We start from the raw sequence: 25,178 nt of genomic DNA, 5'->3' as shown, positions 1-25,178 counted from the left end.
GGGCTAGTGTATGGTGCCACCTACTGGTCCCCACCGGTACAACCCTGGGCATACAAAAATGAAAAAAGCAGCACATGGTCGTGGAGTCACATTTAATTCTCATTTTCCCATGGTAACAAAAATACAAAATTATTTTTTTTAAATCATCAAATATCGCTTGAAAACCCACAAACAATTTTTGAACTACTATTTTACTTTCAAAGCGTAAAAAAAAGGATTCAACACAGTAAACGCCTTCATCTTAAGATAAATTATTGTTACCATTTGGCAGATGAAACTAACATATTTGAAATGGATAAACGCAAAGAACCACAACATTTAGAAGATTGCAATACTTGTTTGACATGGATAAAGAAAAAAAGAAGTTGATAATGAGTCCATGTATGTGTTAAATACAAATGAGTGATGGACATTTTTACCTGTGGAAAAGTCTCATTACAGAGAGAAAAACAAAACAGAAAACCATCTTTGAAAGCAGGGGAAGATCATTGTCTTGAATCTATTGTCAGTTCAGTAACAGTGCCAAAAAGGACCCTTTTAAATCTGTTAATTGATGGCAATTTTACTGTGAAAAAGGCAGAGAAAGCCTCTTCCTCTTTCAGCAAAGCCATCATTCAGCCCCTGGCTCCCAGACAGACACTGGAGAGACGGGCTGATTATGTGATGCCAAGCATGTACGAGGGTGGAGGAAGGTTGGTGGGAGTAAACTGGCGTGGCGCAAGAGGATGAGGAATTGCCAATCAATGCCAAAACCTCCACCACAGTGGGCCTGCCTGAGTTTTTTTTTTTTTCCCCCTCCACCCAATGTCAGCGGAAATAAAAACTGCAGGATCACAGAGCGGGATGATTCCACACACGTCTCATACCTTCTCCTCTCCCGCCTGTCTCGATGCCCCCAAATGAGGAGAAATCTCGGGCATCTTTGCTTCATCAGATTCGACTAAAGTGCTCTCTCTGTTTTTTTTTTTCTTTAAATCTGTTAAGCGCTTAATTGAAGTCAGCGGAAGGAATCGCCGAAGAGAAAAAAAACCTCATACGCTTACTTTAGCGTTTGCATACTTTTTTTTTTTTTTTTTTTTTTTTTAAATGGATAACCTCCACATCCCACATCCCCCCCAAAAATACCTCTCAGAAAATGTCCTTCAAACATCCACCCATCAATCCATTTTCGGTACCGCTTATCCTCACTAAGGTCGCAACCATGTTGGAGCCCATCCCATCTATCTTCGGGCAATAGGCTGGAGTACACCACAACTGGCCGCCAGCCAATCGCAGGGCACACATATATAAAACAACAACCATTTACTCGCATTCACACCTACAGACATGCAGAACAAGAACAATAAGACAACAATAATAAAAACTTGCAAACTAGAGACAACAAATGTGTCACTGCCGTGTTTGTGTGTGTCAGAAATATGCACAGGTGCCTTCGTGTGTGTGTGTGTGTGTGTGTGTGTGTGTGTGTGTGTGACGTGCGTGACTATAAGAATGTGAGCCAAGAAGTGAAAGAGGGAAGGAGTCCATCCACGTCCACGTGCATGTATGCTTGAGTTGCACGTCAGTACTTGGGTACTTTAGTGTAGTCCTCCTGGACGACACTCCTACACAGACACATGGACAGGATCATCCCAAGAAGCTGTGTGAGGGGCGGGGGTGGGGGTGGGGGAAGAGAAGCAGTCAATTTTGTGAAATGCGTTGAAATGTAGGGTTGCACACTGCTCCAAGTCCCACCCGGTATGACGCCAAAGATATTTGTTTTACCAAAGGGCTCCCTCCCTGTCTTTTTTTTGACAGCAAAACCAAGTGGAACGCAGATACATTTAAAAAAAAATATATATAAAAAAACAATAAAGAGCCATCATCACATGTTCAAATGAAAAGTTTACACACAACCATACGATTTATATAATAGGGATGTTAGCATTGACGCCAAAAGGCGAATGCTTTCAAGGCTGGTTAAGTAATATTATCGACTGGTGAAGTTTGTGATTAGATGTTGGCATTGCAATGAAAGAGAATTTTTGTTCTTCCTATTGAAACATTTATATGACTAAGACTTTTTGTTTTAGTGTATCATTTTGGGTAAAATGCCCTGGGCATATTCACAGTTCTACTTTTGCAAAACCTATTCACATTTTATTTAGACATCCACGACTGCCAGTTCATGTTGTGGCTGCAACAGAGGAAGCAGCAGACTTTCTCACCAGCGCTGGCCGTCCCAAGAGTGTTGTCACGATCCATGTTTAACTCCTGTGGTCAACTGTGCGGTCGAATCTTCGTTGTCTTAAACTGGACTGTACTGTTATTCTTCACAGCGTCATTAGAATTTTTGATGTGTAAGTACAGGTACTCTAGATTGTCTGTGTGTGTGTGTGTGTGAGCGCTTGGCTGTAAGCCGTTTACTGTACCAGAAGGCTGACTATTTGTGGTTGGACCATGTCTCTATCCACCAACGTACAGCAATCTACCTGTTCTATCCTGGTCCCTCACGCATTTTTTTTTTGTGGATTACTCTGCTATATCACAGCAACAGAATTCACACTACCATCTACTACTTCAGAGTACATACTTAAAAAACAAGATAATGGAAGTAAAAACTGTATGAAATTGGTTTGAAATTGTATACAGAGAAGAAAATAGGTATTTGAACACCCTACTATATTGCAAGTTCTCCCACTTAGAAATCATGAAGGGGTCTGAAATCTTCATTATGGGGCTTGTCTGCTGTGAGAGAGATAATCTAAAAAGAAAAATCCAGAAATAACAATGTATGATGATTTTTTTTTTTTTTTTAAATAAATGGGACAGGACGACTGCACCGTATTAAGGAGAGGATGACCGTGGCCATCTATTGTGAGATTTTGGGGAACAACCTCTTTCCCTCAGTCAGAGCATTGAAGATGCGTCGTGGCTGGGATTTTCAACATGACGACAATGATCCGAAGCACACAGCCAGGAAAACCAAGGAGTGGCTCCGTAAGAAGCATATCAAGGTTCTGGTGTGGCCTAGGCAGTCTCCAGACCTAAACCCAATGGAAAATCTTTGGAGGGAGCTGAAACTGTGTTTCTCAGTGATAGGGAAGATCTGTGTGGAGGAGTGGGCCAAAATCCCTCCTGCAGTGTGTGCAAACCTGGTGAACAACTACGGGAAATGTTTGACCTCTGTAATTGCAAACAAAGCCTACTGTACCAAATACTAAGATTGGTTTTCTCAGGTGTTCAAATACTTATTTGCGGTTGTATCACACAAATAAATTAAAAAAAAAAAAAAAAAAATCATACATTATGATTTCTGGATTTTTCTTTTTAGATTATCTCTCTCACAGTGGACATGCACCTACGATGAAAATTTCAGACCCCTCCATGACTTCTAAGTGGGAGAACTTGCAATATAACATGGTGTTCAAATACTTATTTTCTTCACTGTAGTTTCACATAAAAACAAAAGACAGGTATCTGCCAACCGATCTGATTCAGTTAGCAACTTTACTTTGTGCATTATCTGATGAACTATCCAAACAAGTGCACAGTTTCTCATGCATTGTGCATTTTGCAGTTATCCCTCATACAATATGGCTCTCCTAACATGCATCCATTGTGGAAAATGGGCAGTCAGAGCAACACTTCATGTAATTGAAAAAACATTTGAAAAAGTATCTGAGGCGGATTTGGATGTGAGCTGTACGGGAGGTGTCAACAGAGGCTGAGATGGCTGAAAGTTTATGTTGTTCAGAGCAATTTCGATGAAATTGTGTGGTTCCATCACAATACAGTACATCAATACCCCCAGGTAGGATGCAGGAGAGGTGGAATAATCTACAATTAGCTTCAGCCCTAAAATGAAGAGAAAACTGATACCTCCACGACTGCCACTCCGATGCAAATCCCCAGAATAACGCCACAGTTCTCCAGTAGCCATTTCTCCACACTGGTCATGCACCCCTGAAGGAATCAAGAAGAGGGGAAGCAGAGGACAAAAGGAATGTTAGCTGTGGAGAAAAAAAAAGAAAAAGTTTGGGGTGGTTGTAGGTCTGGGGGAGTGGGTGGCTGGGGGGAGATGAATGTAATCCCATCCGGACATGAGCAGAACGTTTTTCAAAACAACTATTGACTTTGGATCCAGTTGGTGAGTGTAAGAATAATAGGGCTTAGCTGAGCAGAGAAGGATGGAGGGGGGGCAAGGGAATTTCTGCAACACACAGACCAGTTAATGGCACAGCATCATAAATGTTGTGCTGATGTGATGACCACAACAATAAATTGAGCGTCCAGAATGGCGACTGATTAAAAGCAGACACACGCTTCACTGTTACAAGTTGTGGAGGGCACAGAATTAACAGTACTGGATATCAGCGGGGAGGTTAAAAAAAACATCTATTGTTCAGCTCTACATTATGGTGTAACATGAAGACAGTGAGAGTACAAGGAGAAAAACAGCTAGTCATACCGGATTTACAGGATGGATAATGAGCCAATGAAACCTAAAGACCAACTGTCAGGCGCAACCTAGCAACATTTAAAAAAAAAAAAACCTCAAAAGATCAGGACGAACTTCAAGAAACCACTGAGAAAAAACATTGTAGTGAGAGACGGTACCGTTTCGTAGATAGGAAGGTCTGAGGACAGGTGCTCACACAAGCCCTCCATCTTGATGTCAGTACCAGGCAAGGACTCATTGCGACAGGAACACGAATAGAGGTACTGGGAGCTGTTCTTGATGAGTATGTTGTCAGACCAGTTGCCGGGACCTGTCCACCCGCAGCAGTTCATCTGTGACAAGGGGGAGGGGTGAGAGGGAAGCTGATTAATTCCTGAAGCATGACAAAAATACATACAGTATTATGTCAATCTGGTTGTCAAATTCCATTCTTCCAAAATGTTTAATTCCACAAATATAATCAAGGCTTGAAGAAATGAGTAGGTTTGCATTGCCCCCCACCCCAAAAAAGAATTCGTGTTGAGTGTGTGTGTAGGGTTCCGCCTGGCTGTGGGTGGCAAAGCAGGAGCAGGCTGGAGGAACTTGAGAAACTTGCAAAAATTTGCTCCTTAAAATTAGAAAAAAAGTTAAAATTTTGGACTGAGTTTTTCCTCACCCAGACGCATGTTACTGCCCCCCCTGCAGGCAGTCCTGGTAAAGCCTGATAATACAATGTGGGTTCCACCACCTGTGGGAGGGGCCAAGTGCAGTGTGAGCAGGGCTGCAGCCAAATTCACGGACCTTAGCTGTTTAATCCACAGCTACAGAAAAGGGATGTAGGGACATGGAATGTCTCCTCTCTGCCAGGAAAATAACCTTAGCTGGTGTGCCAGGTTAAGAAATTCTGGCTGGCTATAGACCTGCTGTCCTCCACACACACTTTGGGCTTCAGTACCAGTCATCTCAAGAGGTGTTGGACTTTCTCCCACTCTGGAGTTGCCCATGGTGAGAGGTACCCAGCACGTGCAGGTATATTGATTGCCCCATGTGTCTCGGTACGAGAGGGGAGACTCACTCTTTGGGTGGGGAAGAATTGGTCCTGACTGTAGTCTTTACCTATCCACCAAAGACCAGCTCGGAGCACTCATCTTTTTTTGGTGTAGTTAAGGGGTGCTGGAGAGCACCCCTGTTGGGGACTTCAACCGTGGGTAATGACACTGAGACCTGCAACACGGTGATGGGTTAGAACACCCTCCCCCAATTGGAACCTGAGCGGTGCTAAGTTACTGGACTACTGTGCTCGTCATGGATTGTCCACAATGAAACATGGCACCAGGACACCCTACGCTGGGAGTGTCAAACTCATTTGAGCTCTCTTTCTCGCAAATGAAGGAAAAATCCATCCTGAAGTGGGCCCAAATGGTAAAATCACGAGACTGTTTGGAGCTTAAAAACAACTTCACATTGTTTTCTTTTTGATACACTCCAAAACAGTACGAACACATCACTGTGAATTATAAGAGTGTTTTGACAATCCAAAGGAAAAGAACACACAAACAATGACTCAGTGAGTCACAGAACTGTATCATTTTATATCATTTCTCTGACAGAAAAGTAGATAAAAATAATCAAATCCTCTTCCACAAATGTGCAAGAACCACAGTCGCAAAAATCAAAAATAGGTTTGATATGCAAATCAAATAAAAATTAAAACCAATAGCACAACAACAACAACAACAACAAAAAGCTGGAGCCTGAGGACATCCCTCCATCCATTTTATGACTCGCTTATCCTCACAATAGCAGCCTCAAGGCAGTGTGTCCAAAATAGTACAAGCAGACCATCACTACTGAATCATAAAACACCTCAAGTTATTTGAAGATTTTGAGGACAACTCTGACAATGCCTCGGTGCTTCACAAAGGAATTTTGGCATTCACAGGGGACACGATCTCCGCTGCTTTTATCATGCATGTTTTCACAAATCCACCCTCACTAAATGAAAGTGAAACCTCTGTGATTTCATTAGCAACGTGGTAGCTAGATTTCACTGCGAGTATACACTGTTACTTCTTCAGACCCGCCAACAGTGCATTCACCTTCTCTCTTCTCTGCTGTCCTTAGAACTTGTCATATCTGTCAGCATGAAGACTGACAAAGAGGCGACAATGACTATATTATTTTAGTACTGCAAAATGCTGTGAACAGACCAAACATATGGCTTGTCCATTCACTTCTGTGAATAAATAGGACAATGAGCATTTTGGTCTTCCACAGTATACACAATTTGCTCGCTAGACAAAATTGCTTTTGCACCATCCAATGGACACAATCAGAACAGCAGTTTCTTTTATTGGTAATTTGCAGCATTTTTTTTGTTTTTATTACTTTACAAAATACTTTCACGATCAAAATCCGCTCTGAGCCCCTTCCTGTCTGTGGTAGTAATGGATAGGGTGACAGATGACTGAATTCCCCTTCGACCATGATGTTTGCAGATGATATTGTGATCTGCAGTGAAAGCAGGGAGCAGGCGGAAGAACAATTAGAAAGATGGAAGCCTGCACTGGAAAGGAGAGGAATGAAGATTAGCTGAAGTAAAACAGAATATATGTAATGTGAATGAGAGGGGCGGAGCTGGAAGAGCGAAGCTCCAGCGAGAAGAGATAGTGAGGGTGGACGACTTCATATACTTGGGGTCAACAATACAGAGCAATGGAGAGTGTGGTAAGGAAATGAAGAAACGGGTCCAAGCAGGTTGGAACAGCTGGCGGAAGGTGTCTGGTGTGTTATGTGACAGAAGAGTCTCTGCGAGGATGAAGGGCAAAGTTTACAAAACAGTGGTGAGGCCGGCCATGATGTACGGATTACAGACGGTGGCACTGAAGAAACAACAGGAAGCAGAAATGGAGGTGGCAGAAATGAAGATGTTGAGGTTCTCGCTCGGAGTGACCAGGTTGGATAGGATTAGAAATGAGCTCATTAGAGGGACAGCCAAAGCTGGATGTTTTGGAGACAAGGTTTGAGAGAGCAGACTTCGATGGTTTGGACATGTCCAGAGGCGAGAGAGTGAGTATATTGGCAGAAGGGTGCTGAGGATGGAGCTGCCAGGCAAAAGAGCGAGAGGAAGATGAAAGAAAAGTTAGATGGATGTTGTGAGGGAGGACATGAGGACAGTGGGTTTTAGAGAGGAAGATGCACGAGATAGGCTTAGATGGAAACAGATGACACGCTGTGGCGGCCCCTAACGGGACGAACTGAAAGGAAAAGAAGGTGGCAAAATCCTTTCACAGGCTAGATTAAACCCATTTGTGGCGCTGATCTGAGCTGTACGTGAGATAGCCCTGCCCTTGGCTGTAGTTCGATGATCAACTTTGTGAACGTGTCATTTGACTTGCAACCGCATATTTTGGAAACTGGTGAGGAGAGGAGCGGAGCTGGTGGTAAAATGGCTCCAATGGTGGGGGAAGATGCCAGTTTGACATGGCAGGCCCAAAGACCTAGTGAGAGTCTGCTGGGAGTGTCTGGGAGAGTCCCCTGTCAGAAGGAGTTTCAACTCCCACCTCCATGAGAACCAAACTCAAACCCTGAGGAGAAGGGGGGGATTGAGTCCGAGTGGAAGATGTTCTCCACCTCAATTGTTGAGGAGGCCGACTGAGGCTGTAAGGTGCTCAGTGCTTGGCATAGCATCAATCCCCAAACCGATTATGGGACTTCAGCGTTAAGGAATACCATTACATTTAAGAAGGTATCCTATATCAAGGCTTTTGACTTGTAGGACTCTGGAGGCAGGTGACTGGTTCTGGCTAGGCAAGAGTAATTTGGCTTTTGTGGTTGCTGAGGGAAAAACACGGGCATGGGAGGAGTTTGGTGAGGCCATGGGGAATGACTTCCACATGGCTTTCAGGAATTTCTGGTCCATCATCAGGGATCTCAGGAGGAGGAAACATTAACACTGGGTATAGTGGGGGTGGGGCGCTGCTCATGTCGACTCACGATGTTATGAGTCTGTGGGGTGAATACTTGGAAGAGCCTGAGGGGTGAATGAGGTCCTCCTGGAGTTCCTAGAGGCTCTGGATGGTGTGGGCCTATCCTAGCTGACAGGCCTTTGGAACATTACATGGACATTGAGGACAGTCCCTCTGGATTGGCAGACCAGGTTGGTGGTAACCCTTTTCAAGTACAGGGGACCAGAAGTTGTGTTCCAATAAAATATCACACTCCTCACCATCAGGGTATGAACTATTCAAAGGTTCTGGAGAGGAGGCTACATTTTGAAGTCCTGGTATATTGCAGATTTGTATTTGGGCATTTGTACAAAATGTTTTCGTGATCCACTGCTCTTGCTCTTATTTCAAAACATCGTATTATGTTTCATCTTGCCATAATATCAGATTTTTGGGATGATATATTTACCCAAAGACTATCACGAAAAACGATAGTATGCATGTTTTTGTTTTTATGCCACTGATATGATATTATGTAGCATAATTCAAGTACATCCTTTTAAGAACAATTAACTTGCAATTCTAAACAACACTGAATGTTGGCATTATCATGAAGAACAATAAATAAAACGTAGATACATAAAAAATCTAAATAAACCAGATTCAGGGTGTGTTCGCAAAAAAATGCACGTAAAAGAAATATTTAACATTTGGCACATGTTGCTTTGTCGTGAGGGCTGCGGGCAGTGTTAGCACAGAATGTATTGAGTCCAGAAGTAACACCCATGTCAATTGTTTGGAACGATAATCCGATAATCTCTCCCTCTGACTGGCTAGCACACACAAGCGCATTTTAAACCACAAATGTATGGACACAGAATGAACATGCTTCATACGTTGGAAGGAATAGGAATGACGTTTGAGTTGGAAATTTTAAAACTGTTTGCAAACTTAAACTGTTCAATGTTGTCATCTGTCATCAACTAACTCACCTTCTTCTGGATGTAGTCCCAAGTTTGCTCTGTAGTTTTGTTCTGGCCGGTGTAGTGGACGATCATCCCTTTTATGATGTTGGACATTTCATGTTTCAGCTAGTAAAGCAAGGAAACACATTCATTCACATTTCCAGCACAATAATTATTTTTAAGAACAGTATGCAAGTGTGTGTGTCAATATCTCCACATATAATCCCTTCTGCATGGACAACACAACAGACCCATGTCTTGTGTAAACATCTGCATGTAATGTTTCACTAGGGCACGCCTCCGGTGTTCTGGGCCTGTCAGGTGCCATGCTGAGCGGAGATGAAAAGCTGCATAAATGCAGCCTGAGCGTCTGTGTGCAAGATCACAAAGCTGTGGCAGAGTTTCAGCCTTCAGAGCTCTTTGGGAGCTACATGCTCACCCTATTCTGGGAAAGCGGGCACCGCCCTGCCCTGTGGTGAGCCTTAAACACAAGGAGTGCAGCCAGGCTCATGGGGATACAGACACCCGCATGCTGGAGAGCAGCAGCAGTCTGTAGCCATGTACCAAGAATGAAAGCTCTTAATTGGCTGGGACGTTTTCAAATACAACACACCCTCCACACGCTGTGCAAAAACACTCTCATTAACGGTTGGTTATTACACAGGTATCTGACCAAAAAAAATTGAATATAGACTTAGAGTCAACTTGTTTCAAAATGTTAATATTACATGTTGCAATAGTTCACCGCACACAAAGTGAAATATTTCAAGCCTTTCTTTCAATTTTGATGATCATGGAGGAAAGTGAGCATAATCTAGTCATCTACAGGTTACAAACAGAGCAAAACCTTAAATCAAACCTAAGATTATAATTACACAAACGATGACTATTTCTTATATATGTACTAGATCCCTAATGGGACCCTATCTCAATGTGGCAGTACCCAAATGTGGCCTTGGGTGCAAGGCTGACAGCTCTAGTTAGGTTTGTTTTTACAGTAAATGGCACAATGAAAACATTCAAGAAAGCCAGTGGGTGGAAGCTCTCCTCTTTAGGGGGCACTGTGCTCTCAAAGACTGTCATTATTGTTCTTACAGGGCAACGTAAAGATGGGTAAAGGTGTGATGATAAAACACTGCAGTATTTTCCACTACACTACCCACATCATCTGCCCTACGAAAAGCCTCTAATGTCACATTAGTTAAAAAACAACAGTGTCTGACTTTCCACTTGTCGAGCTATGATATAGGTTTCACCAGGAAGCAGGTGGTTTATGCTCACAGCTGTGACATGAGGAAGGAAACACCCAGCAGGCCACAGCTGCATCACGAGGAGGAAAGGCAGTGGGCAGATTCTAACCAGGTTGAAAAAAAGGAAGTTGGGAAAAAAAATAGAATAAAAAGAACACAAAAACCGAGAGTCTCACCCGATCTCTTTGGAAGTAGATGAGAACTCCAGCAGTCACTTGGGCAATAAGGATGAGCAAGAGGCAGGTGAAGTACTGTTAGGGATGAACAGAATGAGAGTAACGTTCAAATAAGACCTCTCCAGCAGCCTACCCCCACATAAGTAAAATCACAATCAAGAAAACCAATCAGGTTTAAACACACGGTCAAACATTGTTTATCTTCACAATGCTGTTTTACATATTGTATCCGATCTAGAACATTTGTGTGATTGTAGGGAGGTCCTGTGGAAGCTGGTCACGGTCACAGGGAGAAGTAGGTCACAGGAGATCTACAATTAACGCTCAACAGAAGAGGCCACATACACAATCCTCTCATACACTATCATCTTACTGGCTTTTATCCACGCCGCTACCCCACACATAGTCAACACAAGCTGCAAACCCCCTTCCCGCACTTAGTAGTGATGCTTTTCACTTTAATGTCAGCAGGAATTTGTCACATGGACCTTCATCAAGTGTATTCCATCCATGTTTCTTACAAGGAAATGTGCAGCTTCTATTCTAACAATAGTTTGAAATAACAGTAGTGAACACCACTGTCTGGATGATCAACCATTGTGGTCAATTTGGGGAGAGCGAGCAAGATTTAAAGGCATTCTTCTATTTCAGTTTCAGGCAGAAATGCAAGGGAGTAACAGGAAATTTAGATGACTAACATGACTTGCTCAGGCTGACCATGGATGCTTATGGTAAAACTTCCATCCTGCCACCAGACCATCAGTGGCTTTGTCATACAACAAAAACAATTTGTTTGCCTGTGATCATGACTAAGCTGCGGTCACACGTCATTACATGAGTAGCACATTTGCAATCTGGCATAAATGTAGCACAGCATTTCAGAAAAAGAACATGTCACCAGTCAAAGATGGTGATGGTAGTGCGATGTATTTGCCCGATTTTCTCCTTCAGGACCTGGACAGCGTGGCGTTATTGATAGAGACCATAAATTCTGCTCGTTAACAGAAAATCCTGAAGGAGAATGTTCAGCCATCAGTTTGGGACCTCCAACTGAAGGAAACTTGGTTTATGTAGCAGGATTACCACTTAAAACACATCAGCAAGTCAACTTCTGAATGACTTGAAGAAAACAAAATCAAGGTTTTGGAGTGCGCTAGTCGAAATCAATACTTGAATGCGATTGAAATCCAGTCGCTTGTCTTAAAAATGCAGCCAATGCTTGAAAACCTTGCTCAGGATAGATAGCCCAACCAGTTATTAGGTTCAGGGACCATTACTTTTTCCACAGAACAGGTAAAAAAATGTTTTAAAATCCTTAACAGATTAAATTAGGTGTACAGTGGACGAGCATTTGCCTCATAGTTTTGAGGACAGCAGTTCAAATCCTGACCCCGGGTGTTTGCATATTCTCCCTGTGCCTGTGTAGGTTTTCGCCAGGCACTCCAATTTCCTCCCACATCCCAAAAAACATGTATGATAGGTTAACTGAAGACTTTAAGTTACCCGTAGGTGTGAATGCGAATGTGAATGTTTGTTTGTTTGTGTCCTGCGATTGGCTTGCAACCAGTTCACGACGTAGCCCACCTCCTCCCTGAAGATAGCTGAGATGTGCGACAGCACTCCCACGATAATTGTGAGGATAAGCGGCTAGGAAAATGTATGGATGGATCGATGAAATCCTCATTTAAAGACAGCATTTTAAGATCATATTGGTTACATTTGTCTGATATTTGCATTTTTTTGATAGTATTAAACATGAGAGTGGGAAAACTAAAAATAGAAGAATTTGAGACAGGCAAATACTTTTTTTTTTGTTTACAGCATTGGATGATAACCCAAATAAGTGAATGTTCCATAAAGTCTGAAATTATATTTGATTTAATAATAGAATTTTATAAATTATAATGATAAAACTGTTCAAAGGTCAATGTTCTTTTGTATCGAAAACGTACCATTATGAGTCTAACCGTTACAAAATATAGGAAAAAATAATTGATTGCAACACAGGATGGGAATTCGAGGTCGTATTTGAAAAAATTCTACGTCACGTTTGAGACCACGGCGGCATCTCACAGAGGGACCGAAGCACAAGTGTCGGCTTTTGCAGCATTTTTGAAACACACTAAAACAGTCATCATGGAAATTTGTAAAAGCAACTGTAATTTAATTACATTTTTCTCAGTACGGTAATAAATTGCAATTGTATTAAGTACACAATTAAATTACACAAGTTCCAAATAATTTGTTACTCCCCAACAGTACCCATTACTGTCTGCGTTTCAAGTACAGTAAATGCAAAGGCTCACCAGACCAAGGAGACAACGAATTTCATAGATGGCTCCAATGCAGCCAAAGAAGCCCATGGCCATTGATAAGGAACCCACTCCAATGAGGATATAGGAAGCCACTTTCACCGTGTCGGATGATTCTTCTGCAGAAAGAAGAAAAAAAATATGTATGGATATGCAAGTGTGGGGATGAAGTGGGGAAAAGCTAGTTAACTTAATTACTCAAGGCCTCTATATATTTATATCGTATACATTTGTTTGATTATCATAAACTGGGAAAACTATAGAAAAATATAAGATGGGGCTAATACTTTTCAACAAAAGTCTTTGCAGCTATGGCTGAAATTTTGCTTTTCGTTTTCTGCTGTAACAACTAAAAAAGCTTCCAAACTCAGCTCAAATGAAGTCCTTATATTCACATCATGCAAAGCAGTTTGATATACTGAAGTACAATAAATAAAAACAATGCTTCTCAGTGCAAACAGTCCAAGAATTACCCCCCCCCACCCCCCAAAAAAAGAAAAAGGTTTTTCTAACGTGAACAGCCTCCAGAGTTGAACCAAGACAATATTTGTGGTAAGATGAAGTGATTGCCCACTTTGGACCGGTGCGTAGCTGAAATGGAAAGCTGGAGGATTGCAGAGGAAAGAAACTGGAGTGACTATGTAGCCATGTGTTATCTGGGTTTAAAACACAAAAACAAACAGCCGTGGAATATTTCCAGGCTGGAACAAACTGGCCAGAATCAGATAATTCACTCCATATTGTTGACAAGAGCCTGGCAGCTGTAGCAGCTTAGCTACAGCTGCGCTTTTTTGCTTCTTGGCATGCGATAGTGCCATGAAAAAGTGTGGGCCCCCTTCTCAAATACTTTGTTATTGGATAGTTTCCCCACTGTTTAATATCAAACAAATGTAGATAGAAAAATATAATCCATTTGACTTTCATTTTTTTTTTGTTTGTTTTTGTCTTTCCTCATGCCGTGTTGCTTGAACGTGGCTTGGTCTTCATGTACCTTCTTCAGGGGCCCAGTCACATTTTTTGTGTTGAAGCATTTAGATGATGTTTCCCAGGACGTACTTCTGTTGTGCACATACTGCAAATAATGTATGTGTTGTTTGTCTCAGAGACCACAAAATAGTCCCACACGGCCGATGTGTTTATTCACCGACAAGACTGAAAAAACTTTATTGGCCGCCAGATAGTTACAGTACTGGAATCGGACTGAAAGCTCCAGCGTAAGCAGAGGTGGGGGGCTCTTTGTATATGTGCACGATGACTAGTGCAACAACAACATGATTATTTAGAGACATTGTTCACCCGACATTGAGTGCATGTCTGTTAAATGCAGGCCCTTTTTCGTCCTGAGGGAGCTAACTGCAGCTATCATCACTTCTGTTTACATCCCAACGGATGCTAACGCTAAAGCTGTGCTCTCTCCCCTGCTGAACGTCAATGAACAGCAGTGGGCCCACCCCAAAGGGGTTAACATCATAGCCGGGGACATTAATAAGACCAATCTGAAGACTGTACTCCCAAAGTTCCACCAGCATGTTAAATGTCTAACAAGGTGTGGAAACACTTTAGACCACATGTATTCCAACATCCACACGGCTACAGAACCACACCCCTCCCCCACATTGGTGAGGCGAACCACATGTCCCTGCTGCTCATCCCTTCATATATCCCTCTCAAGACACAAATCCTGGCCAGAGAATGCACTCAGTTAACTTCAGGACTGCTTTCAACAAACAGACCAGGACCTTTTTGTACACAGGGACCTGGACAGATACGTAGTGGGGGGGGGGGGGGGGGGGTGTACTGGTCTATAAAAAGTGTGTGTGTAAGGAAAAGAGAGAGATGTTTAAAATCAGAAACCCCGGATGGCCAGCCAGGTTCGTTCACTCCTCAGGACCCGCGGCACTCCCTTCAGGTCAGGTAACAGAGCGGTTTACTGTACGGCTTGAGCTGAACTGAAAAAATAAAAGGTATCAAAAATGGCAAAAAGGAGTACAAAAGGAAGATAAGAGTCCCTTCTTCTGTCTCTGCAACATTCAGCTGCTCCAGTGCTCCCCCACCCTGACCATTGTACAGGAGAACGATGTGAGGCGTGCGCTCTGGGCAGTGAACCCCAGGAAGGTTGCTGGTGGGGGTTCACTGAATTTTAGGGTGTTAAAAACTACTGAGATCTTTCAGTTCTAAACACAATGCAAGATATTTGTAATGCTTGAATTCTATAACACCGATATTTCAACCTGTAAAACAACAGAGCTTTCCATGTTCCTTAAAACAATTTCTAAACTAAAGCACAAAAACATTACCACACACAATTAGGTAAATGGAATAACAAAAAAGATGGGTAGTTCCATATGATGTCTCTTCACTGGTTGAAATATGAGAAGTTTTACTGGAAATTATACTTTAAAAAAAAAAAAAAAAAAGGTAGTAAAGTTCCAGTGTTATATTTCAGACTTCCCGCTGTAAAGAAGACTAAAAAGATGGAAATGGTTCAAATCAGCAATTTGTTGGCCTCCATACTGCACTGTTCCATAATGCATTGTGGCTTGCTTCTAGGCAAGTCGCCTCGAAAATAGTTTAGCCGGTTCTAATGAAATTGGGTCATGTGAGAAAGTGGCTGAGAGGGGAGTGATTGATATTGTAGCTTTTTCTGTAAATAAAACCAGATATTTAGCATGCAGATGATTAAAAGTGATGGTTGTTGCTGCACATACTCGCAAGTACAGTCATTTCACAAAGAAGCTTACTCTGATCAGGATGTTGGAAAATGTTTTGCTTGACACTGGTTATGGAACGTTGTGTGAGGGAAGAAGAAAAGATATTTTTTGACACCAAATCATTCCCTATGCGTTTTTGACTTTAGTTTTTGAAGCAGCTCAGGTACTGTATAAAAAAATGGAAACCAAGGACAAATGGATCCGGTTTATGGTCTGGCAATACTACAGCTTCATAGAACACGATTAATCAACATACATAACTGTGGAAAACTTTCTTTTTTTGTTTAAGAAGTAGCAAGATACCTTCAGTAAAGTCAGTATTCTAGGACAAAAGGATAAATGGTTAAAAAAAAATATGTAGGAGAAGTCGCTGTGTCCCATATGAAACAGGATGTCCTTAGTCCATGTGCTAGATGACTACACTGGTGATAAGAAAACTAAACTCAAACTAAATTTTAAACTAAGATTTTGATGACCTTGGGTAGATTATTCAATGGGCAACCACAGGAAGAAGACAACACTCAAATGTGACTTGTTAAGGATACAAGATCCAATTTGGTTGATTGATGTCAATGTTTTAAATTAATGGCTGAAAATAAATTTAAACATCCAATTGGTGTGTGCATAATGGCTTCAAAATGTTGTACAGCTACTTTTTACATGGTAAAGAACATTCAGATTAACACCCAAATGCAGGTAATACACAAGGTATCTTAAAAGAAATTAGATATTTACATTCCAAACCATGAGAAAGGAGACAGTAAATTTATAATTCAGAAGCAAAGGAAACTTTGGTACTCCAAGCAAAGTTACAGCTGGAATGAATATAGCAAAAAGCACAGATGTAGAGATTTATACAAGATAACTTTCCATCCTGGTTTCCTGCCCGGCAAAGCTAGAATTTTGTTTCATTATACTTTCTAACATTGTTGCCCAACACTGCTCTGATAACGCTTATGTCAGCAACTCTGTGGAAGCTTTGGTTCCTTGGGTAGAAATAGAACTGTGACAACATGTGTGGGAGTGTGAAATTGTGTTAAGAGCTGGTGGGTTTAAGGTCCAACTCCAAACAGAAATAAGGCAGATTCTCTGTCATAAAGCTAAACAAAATGAAGTCTCGTAATAGTGAGCTTTTCACTTGATTGACGGTGGCCAGAAAGTGCAAAACAATATAAATCGTGTAACACTTACATTTCAGGAAATGCAATAACAAAAGCAGAAACACTTTTACAAAAGATGAAACAAATTACAATTGAGACGACCCGGAAAAGCGTTGTCTGGAGCGCATTTTCCTGGAAGGACATATTGCACGATTGTATTTAGGGATGCCGTGAACAGCGAGCCAGCGTTCAGTGCTGTAGATACAATATATTGTAGTTGATTCCATTTCTTAAACCATAAAAAGATAGCTGAAGAGTTCAGGAAGAACCAAGTTGTTAAACAGTTAGGATGCTGGCGAGAATTAAAGGGAAAGTGTGGATATTTACCAGGAAGCTGCTGGCTCGATTCATTTGAATTGACCATTCTCGTCACAAGCTTCGCTTTTTCATGCACAGGCACACATTGCATTATGAACATGGGTTAATATATATTAAAACAAGATTTGATGCTCGACATACTATATATTTAACGCGGCTTATAATTTTAACTGGCATCAAAACCAGCGGCCGATAGACACATTTCACACTTCGCCCTAATTCCGTCGGTTTCGGCGGCGGTGTTGGGTGTGCGCCAGCCTCAACTCCCATAACCCTAACCTAAACTCACAAAAATTGTTTTTTTCAATTATATTTAGAATGGACATCCCATTACATCTGCGTAGCCCAGGGGTGCCCAGACTTTTTTACCCCAAGATCTACTTTTCAAGCAGCCAGCGTCTCGCGGGCTACCGACAAGGAGGGGGGTGAGAGGGTGGGGGAGATTGATGATGATGCTCCCAAACTCTTTTGAAGGTTAATGTTACTTTGCCTATATTTAAAATACAGAATTAGTTTTTTGTGCACTATATTGTCTGTGCATTCATCCTGGATCAGGCTGTGCGCCAAGGTGTAATTTTAAAATTACATAACAGATAATCCTGCACTTTCTACTTTGGCTTCAGACCAGACATTTCCCACTCAGAAAAGAAAAAAAATCTCATCCAGTTTAACAACTTTTTCTCCGATTATTCACATAATCCGACAGTCATTGCATCTTAAAACAACAACATTTCAATTTTAACTTTCTCAATTAATATTGAAAGTAAACATAAGCAGCATGTCCAGCTCATCTTTGCTCTACGTTGCCCAGACTGTGTTACTAACTAAAGCGGCGGTGGTGGACGCTGCCATTATAAAACAGATTTTATGGGGTGCATAAGTACTTTAACATGTGTAATTATGAGTGTATGTTTTTAAGAGCAGGGGGCGGGGGGTGTAAGGTGCTGCCTAAAAGAAAGCAGTGGCTTCTTCTTTTTATTTTTTACAGTACGTATCTGAATTGTGCCATTGGATGTAACAACCAGTCATCCCTCACTCACTATAGCTGCATGTTATACTTTCAATTTGCATTGGATTTTTTTTCGTGCGTAACGCAGAATATCTGCGAAGAGACTGCATCAGGGGTGCACAATTGCTCATAAGCGCAGTTTAGAAGGAAAATTGGCTGATGACTTTTTTTTTTTTTGGCCATGCCATCCCTTGATCAACCAAGACTGCCTCGCTGCCAGTCGATCGCGACCGACACATTGAGCACCCCTGGCGTACCCTATACTTCCCAGGATGCAAGAGTGAATTATGTTAAAGAAGGGCGGGTCTTGCCGAAAAAGCATGTGGGATATCTAAGCATGTCTGTGAAATGGGTCATTCCCTTTCCAGGCTGTCTCAATTGTAATTTGTTTTATTGCTCGTACAAGTGTTTCTGCTTTGGATGGATGGATTTTGGCTTTTGTTAATATGTTTACCGAAATGTGTAAGTATTTCATGATATCTTTTATTGTTTTACACTTCCAGGCCACGATAGTTTTGTATTTTTAGAACAACAGTGACATTTAAGACCATCATGTTTCAGTTGCTAGCTGCTTTTTTGGGATCCGGTTTGAACATTCCTATATGGTGGCTCTGCAGTAAGCCACTTGAGAGGTGGTCCACATATGGTGCACAGAACAGGCAGTGTCCTGTCAGCAGAACTGACAGGTCAAATGTGCTGAATGTCGACAGAGCAATATCACACCAGGACGTGGCAGTTGGAAGGCGAGCGTCTGCGTGTGTTAAGGCACTTACGTAGAACAGCAATGAAACTCTGGTTATCAAAGAGAATCCACAGTCCAAAGCCCATGATCAACGCCCCAAAGACCTGTGAAAGTAAATAGACAAGAGTCAGCCGTCATAGTCTTGTTAAAATTATAAAGCTGTTGTGCCTTCAAAAGAGGAGAGTTTTGTTTAAACAGCCAGTTGCATCTGGTATTAATCTAATTCTCAAAAAAGAAAGAAAAAAAGGGCAGGGAACAAGACTAAGAGATCCACAGGCTACATAACAGTCATTGCCTTCTTATTCCTGCAGTGATGTGAAGGTACCACTGTGTAGGATTTACACACAGCAAGTGTATAAGACTCGCGTCACTCGAAACCGCTATCACTGCAGTTCTTGCAAAGATGTTTCCATCTGCTCCTGTGCATTCACAGTGATGTAAGGTACACTTGTGTGACAGCAAAGAAGCTGATTGTTATTTAAAAAAAGTGGAACATACATCAATTGTTGTGGTTAAGAATTGCTCCAATTTAAAAGTGACAACAATTGTGCATGGATAAACAAGTTATAAAACTTCATCAGCTTTTGCTTTCTACCTCTCAGCATAATGGTAAATTTCCCAATTCACTTTTCCCATCTGGGAAATGTTAATGCAAAGTGTAGCATCTGGAAGTAAATCTCTGTCCTGCGCTTCACTGCCTGTTAAACATGGACCACTGTCTTACATATCTGGATAAATACAACATACTATGCAGATAAAAATAGTGGTCACGTTAACCTCTGATTTGCAGTCCTGCTAATTGTGCAAACATGCCACTAGATTACAAACTAATGATATTATTGTTATTATAATTGTTCTATTTCTACTGTAATGATCCCTTTAGTGGAATACTTGGGATTTGTGTGAAACGTCTGGTAAAACAGTAATGAGGTCAGGAGGTTCACACCTTGTATGTGCTGTTTGTGATCCTTGTTAAACAGTTGGGGGAGAGAAACGATTTATAAACACCGGTACTTGTGGAACCCCTCTCCAACACGTGAATAATAACTACAGCCCTGGTTAAAAGGTGTTCATTTAGTAGGACTATTGAGCCCCCGGCAGTCATCATCAACCCGCCAGTTCCTGGCTCCCACCAACATGTCAGTGCAGACCAGTGACGACGCACACCTCCCACCAGGAACATCAAAAGCTTTCTTTCAGGAACACTCACTCATTAGAAAAGTCCAGAAGTAGAGTGCATTTTCAGAGTCATGTTAAACCTGGCACCGATATCACCTCGGGTTGGGCATCGTTTGAATTCAAGCAATTCAGACTATCCAGCGCTCCAACATGCTTTGCGGCACTCCTTAGTACCGCAAAGCATGCTGGGAGGATGTAAACAGCATTTAAAGTGCACATTGTGTCAATTATTTCTTGAGTCATTCTTTTACATGTTTTATCATTTGCTGGTTATGCTATTCTGTTTGCTGTGGTGTGATAATTTTAGTTTCAATGTGATACTGTGAGTGTGCACAACAGCTTCAGTAATGGTAATGTGTGGGGCAATGTAAGCTTCTTCTGCTTACAGATGTGAAATGCAATTGTTCCTCATATTAGCAGATAGTGAGTGCATCATATTGTAGCTTACACTGTAAGGCATCATGTCTAATGTGGTGTCTCATCTATTTAGAAGAGAATTTAACACCTCTATGGTTGTGAAAATACAAAAAGAACTTGGAGAGCAAAGGCTGCAAAAATGTGGGGTTGCGAACAGTGGACCGCGAATGGGCAAGGGCACACTGTATTTAAATAGTTAATTGGATAAAAATAGTTTCAATGATGAACAATGTTTTTTAGTTTAATAGACTACAGACGATGAATATCCAAAGATGAACATAAAAAAATACTGGGTTATTCTATTTTACTGTAATTGAAAGGTGTTTTGCCAGATTTTCAAATGGGCGATATCACACAAAAAAATTCCAGAAAAAGGCATTGTTTTTCCTCACCAAAAACAAAGTAAAAACTTAATAAAACTCTCTGGAACTCATTTTCATCATTATTAGTATGCTGTATTCAGGTCAAAGTGGTCATTGTGTCCAGATTTAACATCTTGACAGAATGGGAAGTCTTGCCACACTGCAACTTTGGAAAAATGCAATTATATAAATATGAATAAGTATAAATATAATTTCAAGACCACTTTACATAATCTGAGAATATCTACAAGGGTTCAAATTGGCTATAATCAATATATACATTAATTTTTCTGTCACGCTAAACATTTTTACCCAGGTGAGCTGTCTGCTGCAGGACTAACATCAGGGATATGTGGACTTCGAGAAGAATTCCCATCTCTCCCTATATTGGAGGTATTAGGAGACACAGAGTCTGGTTGTGGGTCCATTTTGGATCCACCTTCTGTATTGTTTACGTAAAAGTGCACATACAAAGCTGCACCTTTTCCAAATTGGGTTTGCAAGCATGGTTCATTTGAGGTGAACATCTCCTGCTACGACTACATCCAATAACCCAAGAAAATGTCACTAGTCACTTTGTTGGAAACTTGCAGAGGCCTCTGAATACTTGCTAAATAAATACATCTTAAAAAAAAAAAAAAAAAAATCAAGTTGGCAACACTGTCGCTCCACACAGCTGAACACATGCCAAACAGAGAAGTAACAATAAACTGTGAACAGTTTCTTCACTAGGAAAGTAAGTTTCTTTCGGCTTGTCCCTTTTTTTTGGGGTCGCACAGTGAACGTGTGAAACAGGATCAAATGTGTGATTGGGAACTGGTCATTACTTACAAAGAAGATGAGGTTGAACAGAAACAGAAAGTACTTGATGACGGTGACGCATCCTTTCGCCATGGTTCCAATTCTGCCAGGCAGAAGTAAAAACAGTGCAGTGGTTCCATTAATTTTGTACAGCCAGTGTGTGTATAAAACATAAAAGCACAGATGGAGAAGAGATAGTTATTTATAGGCAGTTGCCATGGAGAAGGTCAAACCACATGTTAAAAACAATGGAAAATTGAATAAGTTTAACTCTAAAAAAAAAAAAGACCATATTTCAAGACAGGATCTTGAGAAACCCCAGATTTTTAGAAGACAATGGTGCTTCTCTGGCGGGACTTAAAGTTTTGTCATCAATGTGACTAATTTTGAGATCATCCTTGTCAAGAGTTTTAAGTCTTGACAATGACTCAATTGCTTAGATCATCAGGAAGACACTGTGGTGAAGAAGCATGCAAATGGGTTTCCTTGCTGCAACTTTGCGAAACAGTAAACAGTGTGACTAGATGATGTACAATCTTATAAAAGTGGAACTAAAGATAAGAACATAAAATTTGAACAAGTTACAGTAACATCTGCTACTCGACTAGTTCGTTATTTTGCGTCACAGCCACATAAGCAGAACTGCACAAGTCTCCATGTTTCTACTGGGTCTCAGTAGTTTCCTAATGAGCAATATTTTCCTTTCGGGAGACAGCTGTGGGCCAGACCAACGCCACGCACAAGAACAGTAGGAACACTTTATGGAGCTCCCTGGCTCAGGACGAGAAGGCAGTGCTCCAAAAGTGCAAAGTAAATATTTACCATAGCAGACCTTTTCCTTCACTGTGTACGCTCAAAAAATAACCAGCCATCGAGGTTTAGGGGTTTCGATCAGGAGATGTCGTCAATTACTTTTCCGACTGTGGGCCTGTGAAGCCCTTTGAGACTCTTTATTGATTTGTGTCTTGTGTGATATACCAAAGGACGAGTATTCTTACTGCAGAATGTCCAGTTGGTTCAGTGAATACTAAACAAATGACATCTAAATCTGTTAATCCATAACCTGTCATGTAATTTTTTACTTTATTTAAATGAAGAAACAATTGCAATTGTATTTTTACTTCCATCTATCCATCTTCCAAGCTGCTTATCCTCATTGTCACAATATCAATGTTTTGAATAAAATGCTGATATAGTTGAATGCAAACTAAGCCCTTCACGTGTCAACATTTTACATTATATACAGTGTATTACATTATGTAATTTGAATGCTTAGTTTTTGTGGGAGGAGGGGGGCTTGGAACGGATTAGGCTATTTACATGTTAAAAAACACTTCTACTTTTGAAAAATTCATATTACAAAACGACTACCGGAACAAATTAATTTCATTAGTAGAGGGAGCACTGCATGTCAGAAAACACATCAGAAAATATGTACTTTGTTGGGTAAACAAATATTGTATTTCGACGACAAAATATTTGAATTATGTAAAAAGCATCTACGAGCTACATGACTCAAATGGAAAAAATGTTGTTACGCCCTAGCGCACAAACCTAAGACCATATAATTGATAGTTATGCAAGAACATAATTCCAAAAGATTTTCTTTGTCAATTGAAACTTAAAAAGGTTGAACTAAGATTCATATTTGTGGATTGAGCCTTATCAGAAACGAGCCCCTCCGACCTAGCGTCATAATGCAACAAATTAAATGGGTGACGGCATAGCTTTCCACAATGAGAAACGTGTTAGTTCTTTAGCCACTTTCCCTTATCTGTAATAATTAAGGCTAGAGATGTGGCCAAATGAAATCAATCTCATACAATTTATTCTAAGGAACCTTTCTTCCATTTACTGGCCAGTTCAGTATCAAAAACAATATTGAAGTAAATGTGTATTTTTATGAGCATTTGTGCTTTTTTTTTTTGCACTGCAGTTTTATGTTCAGAAGTGAATGATTCCCCAGCCCTGTACTACAAGCAGTGTGCGTGCCAGATGGTAGTACGTGTAAAGGACCCACCATGGATCAAAAACAGCCTTGAAGGCATCAGGCCTCAACCTACCTCCAGCCACTGCTGTGATATCAATATCTGACCCATTTACACATATGTTAAGTATGTGCTCTGTGCTCTGCCATGACCCTCTTGCACTACTTCGGTTATAAAGCCTTTAATATGGCCACAGAAACTTGCTTTAACATCTATGAACACAGGATGTAGTTCATTATCTTCATTGCAGGTCACCACTACAAGGTCAGTCTCTCACGAAGTCAACAGAGATTCCAGCTGGAAGGGTGTCTGGTTGGATGTGGAGGATAAAGGACCATACAGGTAAGAACAAAGGCTTCTCTCGTGATATCATCAGAAGGTTATTTTAAGGGCGTGATGTCGTGGTATATTTCGTCTCGACAATGATTCATCATGAGAAAGAGGAAAGAGGGGGCTCACAGTTACCACCTATGAGATTCTTCCTGGGTTTTGCCATGACAATCTCACACCATTAAAAAAAATGAATACTGATTTAGGCTGATCCTGAGTCTGCTGGTCAGTCAAAATGCTGAAAGGGGGGGGGGGGGGAGGACACATACTTACTGAAATAGGCAGCATGGGTTGCTGTGTTGTAAACTGCTGTTGCCTCAAAGGAAATGGTGGGTAGAGTGTTACTCAATTACAAGTATTGTCAATGAACGTGTTAACGAGTGTTTTGATTGATTTATGACTTGATTATATTTTGTGGCGATAGCACTAATACCAAGAAATAAGTGAACCGTCCCCCCCCCTCGAAAAAAAAATGTACGATACAACCCACTCCATTTTAAAATCAACCAAAGAAATTTTTTTTCTCAAAGCAATCTATTTTATATAACGAAAACCACGACAGTGTCAAAGAGGGTGGGATAGATTGGATACAATTAGTTTACTGGGTATCATGCGATCAGGGATATTAACATAACTACAATATCATGTTTATTGCTACCAAAATAAGTGGTTCGTAATTTATTTTCAATGTATAGTGGAACTAAAAGGTATGTATTATCTTAAATTTAATGACCAATCCACAATGCCAACGAACCCTATTCAAAGAGATCAAAGGGCCTAGGTTAACATTAATTGAATTGCCAGAAAACTCGTCGGGTTACTTGTGCTTTTTTCTCAGTTTTGAAACGGTCAAAATATGGCAAACAAAAAACAACAGTGCCCGTTTAAAAGTACGATTAACTGTACGAAAAAAAAAATGAATGCACACTTACTGTAAACTGCGTTTCTTTCGGTGGCGGTAGGAATTCACAATTTTGTCGAGAGTCTTCCGACGAACGCGTTAAGTCCAACGAGTTAGTAACGCTTGCGTGTTGACTGCATCCGTTGTGGGGTGGAGTGGGGTCGGAGTGTGTTCAGAGAAAAGTTCAAGC

General features: G+C 41.0%; 1 protein-coding gene across 2 annotated transcripts; it reads right to left on the bottom strand.

Moving 5' to 3' along the window:
• Positions 1-75: 75 nt before the first annotated feature.
• cd82b (CD82 molecule b) lies at positions 76-25,178 on the bottom strand. Of its 2 annotated transcripts, none has more exons than XM_061823180.1 (9): positions 25,020-25,178; positions 21,800-21,872; positions 19,042-19,114; positions 13,065-13,189; positions 10,759-10,833; positions 9,360-9,458; positions 4,600-4,773; positions 3,862-3,945; positions 76-1,639 (listed from the first exon to the last, which is right to left on the bottom strand). In XM_061823180.1, exons 2-9 carry the CDS (start codon positions 21,860-21,862, stop codon positions 1,562-1,564), a joined length of 771 nt encoding a protein of 256 aa, XP_061679164.1. In that variant the 5' UTR covers positions 21,863-21,872; positions 25,020-25,178; the 3' UTR covers positions 76-1,561. The 2 variants fall into 2 exon arrangements, with proteins under 2 accessions (XP_061679164.1, XP_061679165.1); XM_061823181.1 differs by lacking the exon at positions 25,020-25,178 and adding an exon at positions 24,388-24,391.

Source organism: Syngnathoides biaculeatus, chromosome 6 (assembly GCF_019802595.1).
Source record: "Syngnathoides biaculeatus isolate LvHL_M chromosome 6, ASM1980259v1, whole genome shotgun sequence".
Lineage (NCBI taxonomy): Eukaryota > Metazoa > Chordata > Actinopteri > Syngnathiformes > Syngnathidae > Syngnathoides > Syngnathoides biaculeatus.
The sequence above is the reverse complement of the archived record's forward strand: the minus strand, read 5'-3'. Positions and strand labels throughout refer to the sequence as shown.

Excerpts from the sequence above, each read along its gene's own strand:
- cd82b (XM_061823180.1), bottom strand. The coding sequence starts at position 21,862 with ATGGCGAAAGGATGCGTCACCGTCATCAAGTACTTTCTGTTTCTGTTC. Across the intron at positions 10,834-13,064 it reads TTCGTTGTCTCCTTGGTCTG|TACTTCACCTGCCTCTTGCT; the intron begins GTGAGCCTTTGC and ends CATCCCTAACAG. Across the intron at positions 3,946-4,599 it reads ACCTTCCTATCTACGAAACG|GGGTGCATGACCAGTGTGGA; the intron begins GTACCGTCTCTC and ends TGATTCCTTCAG.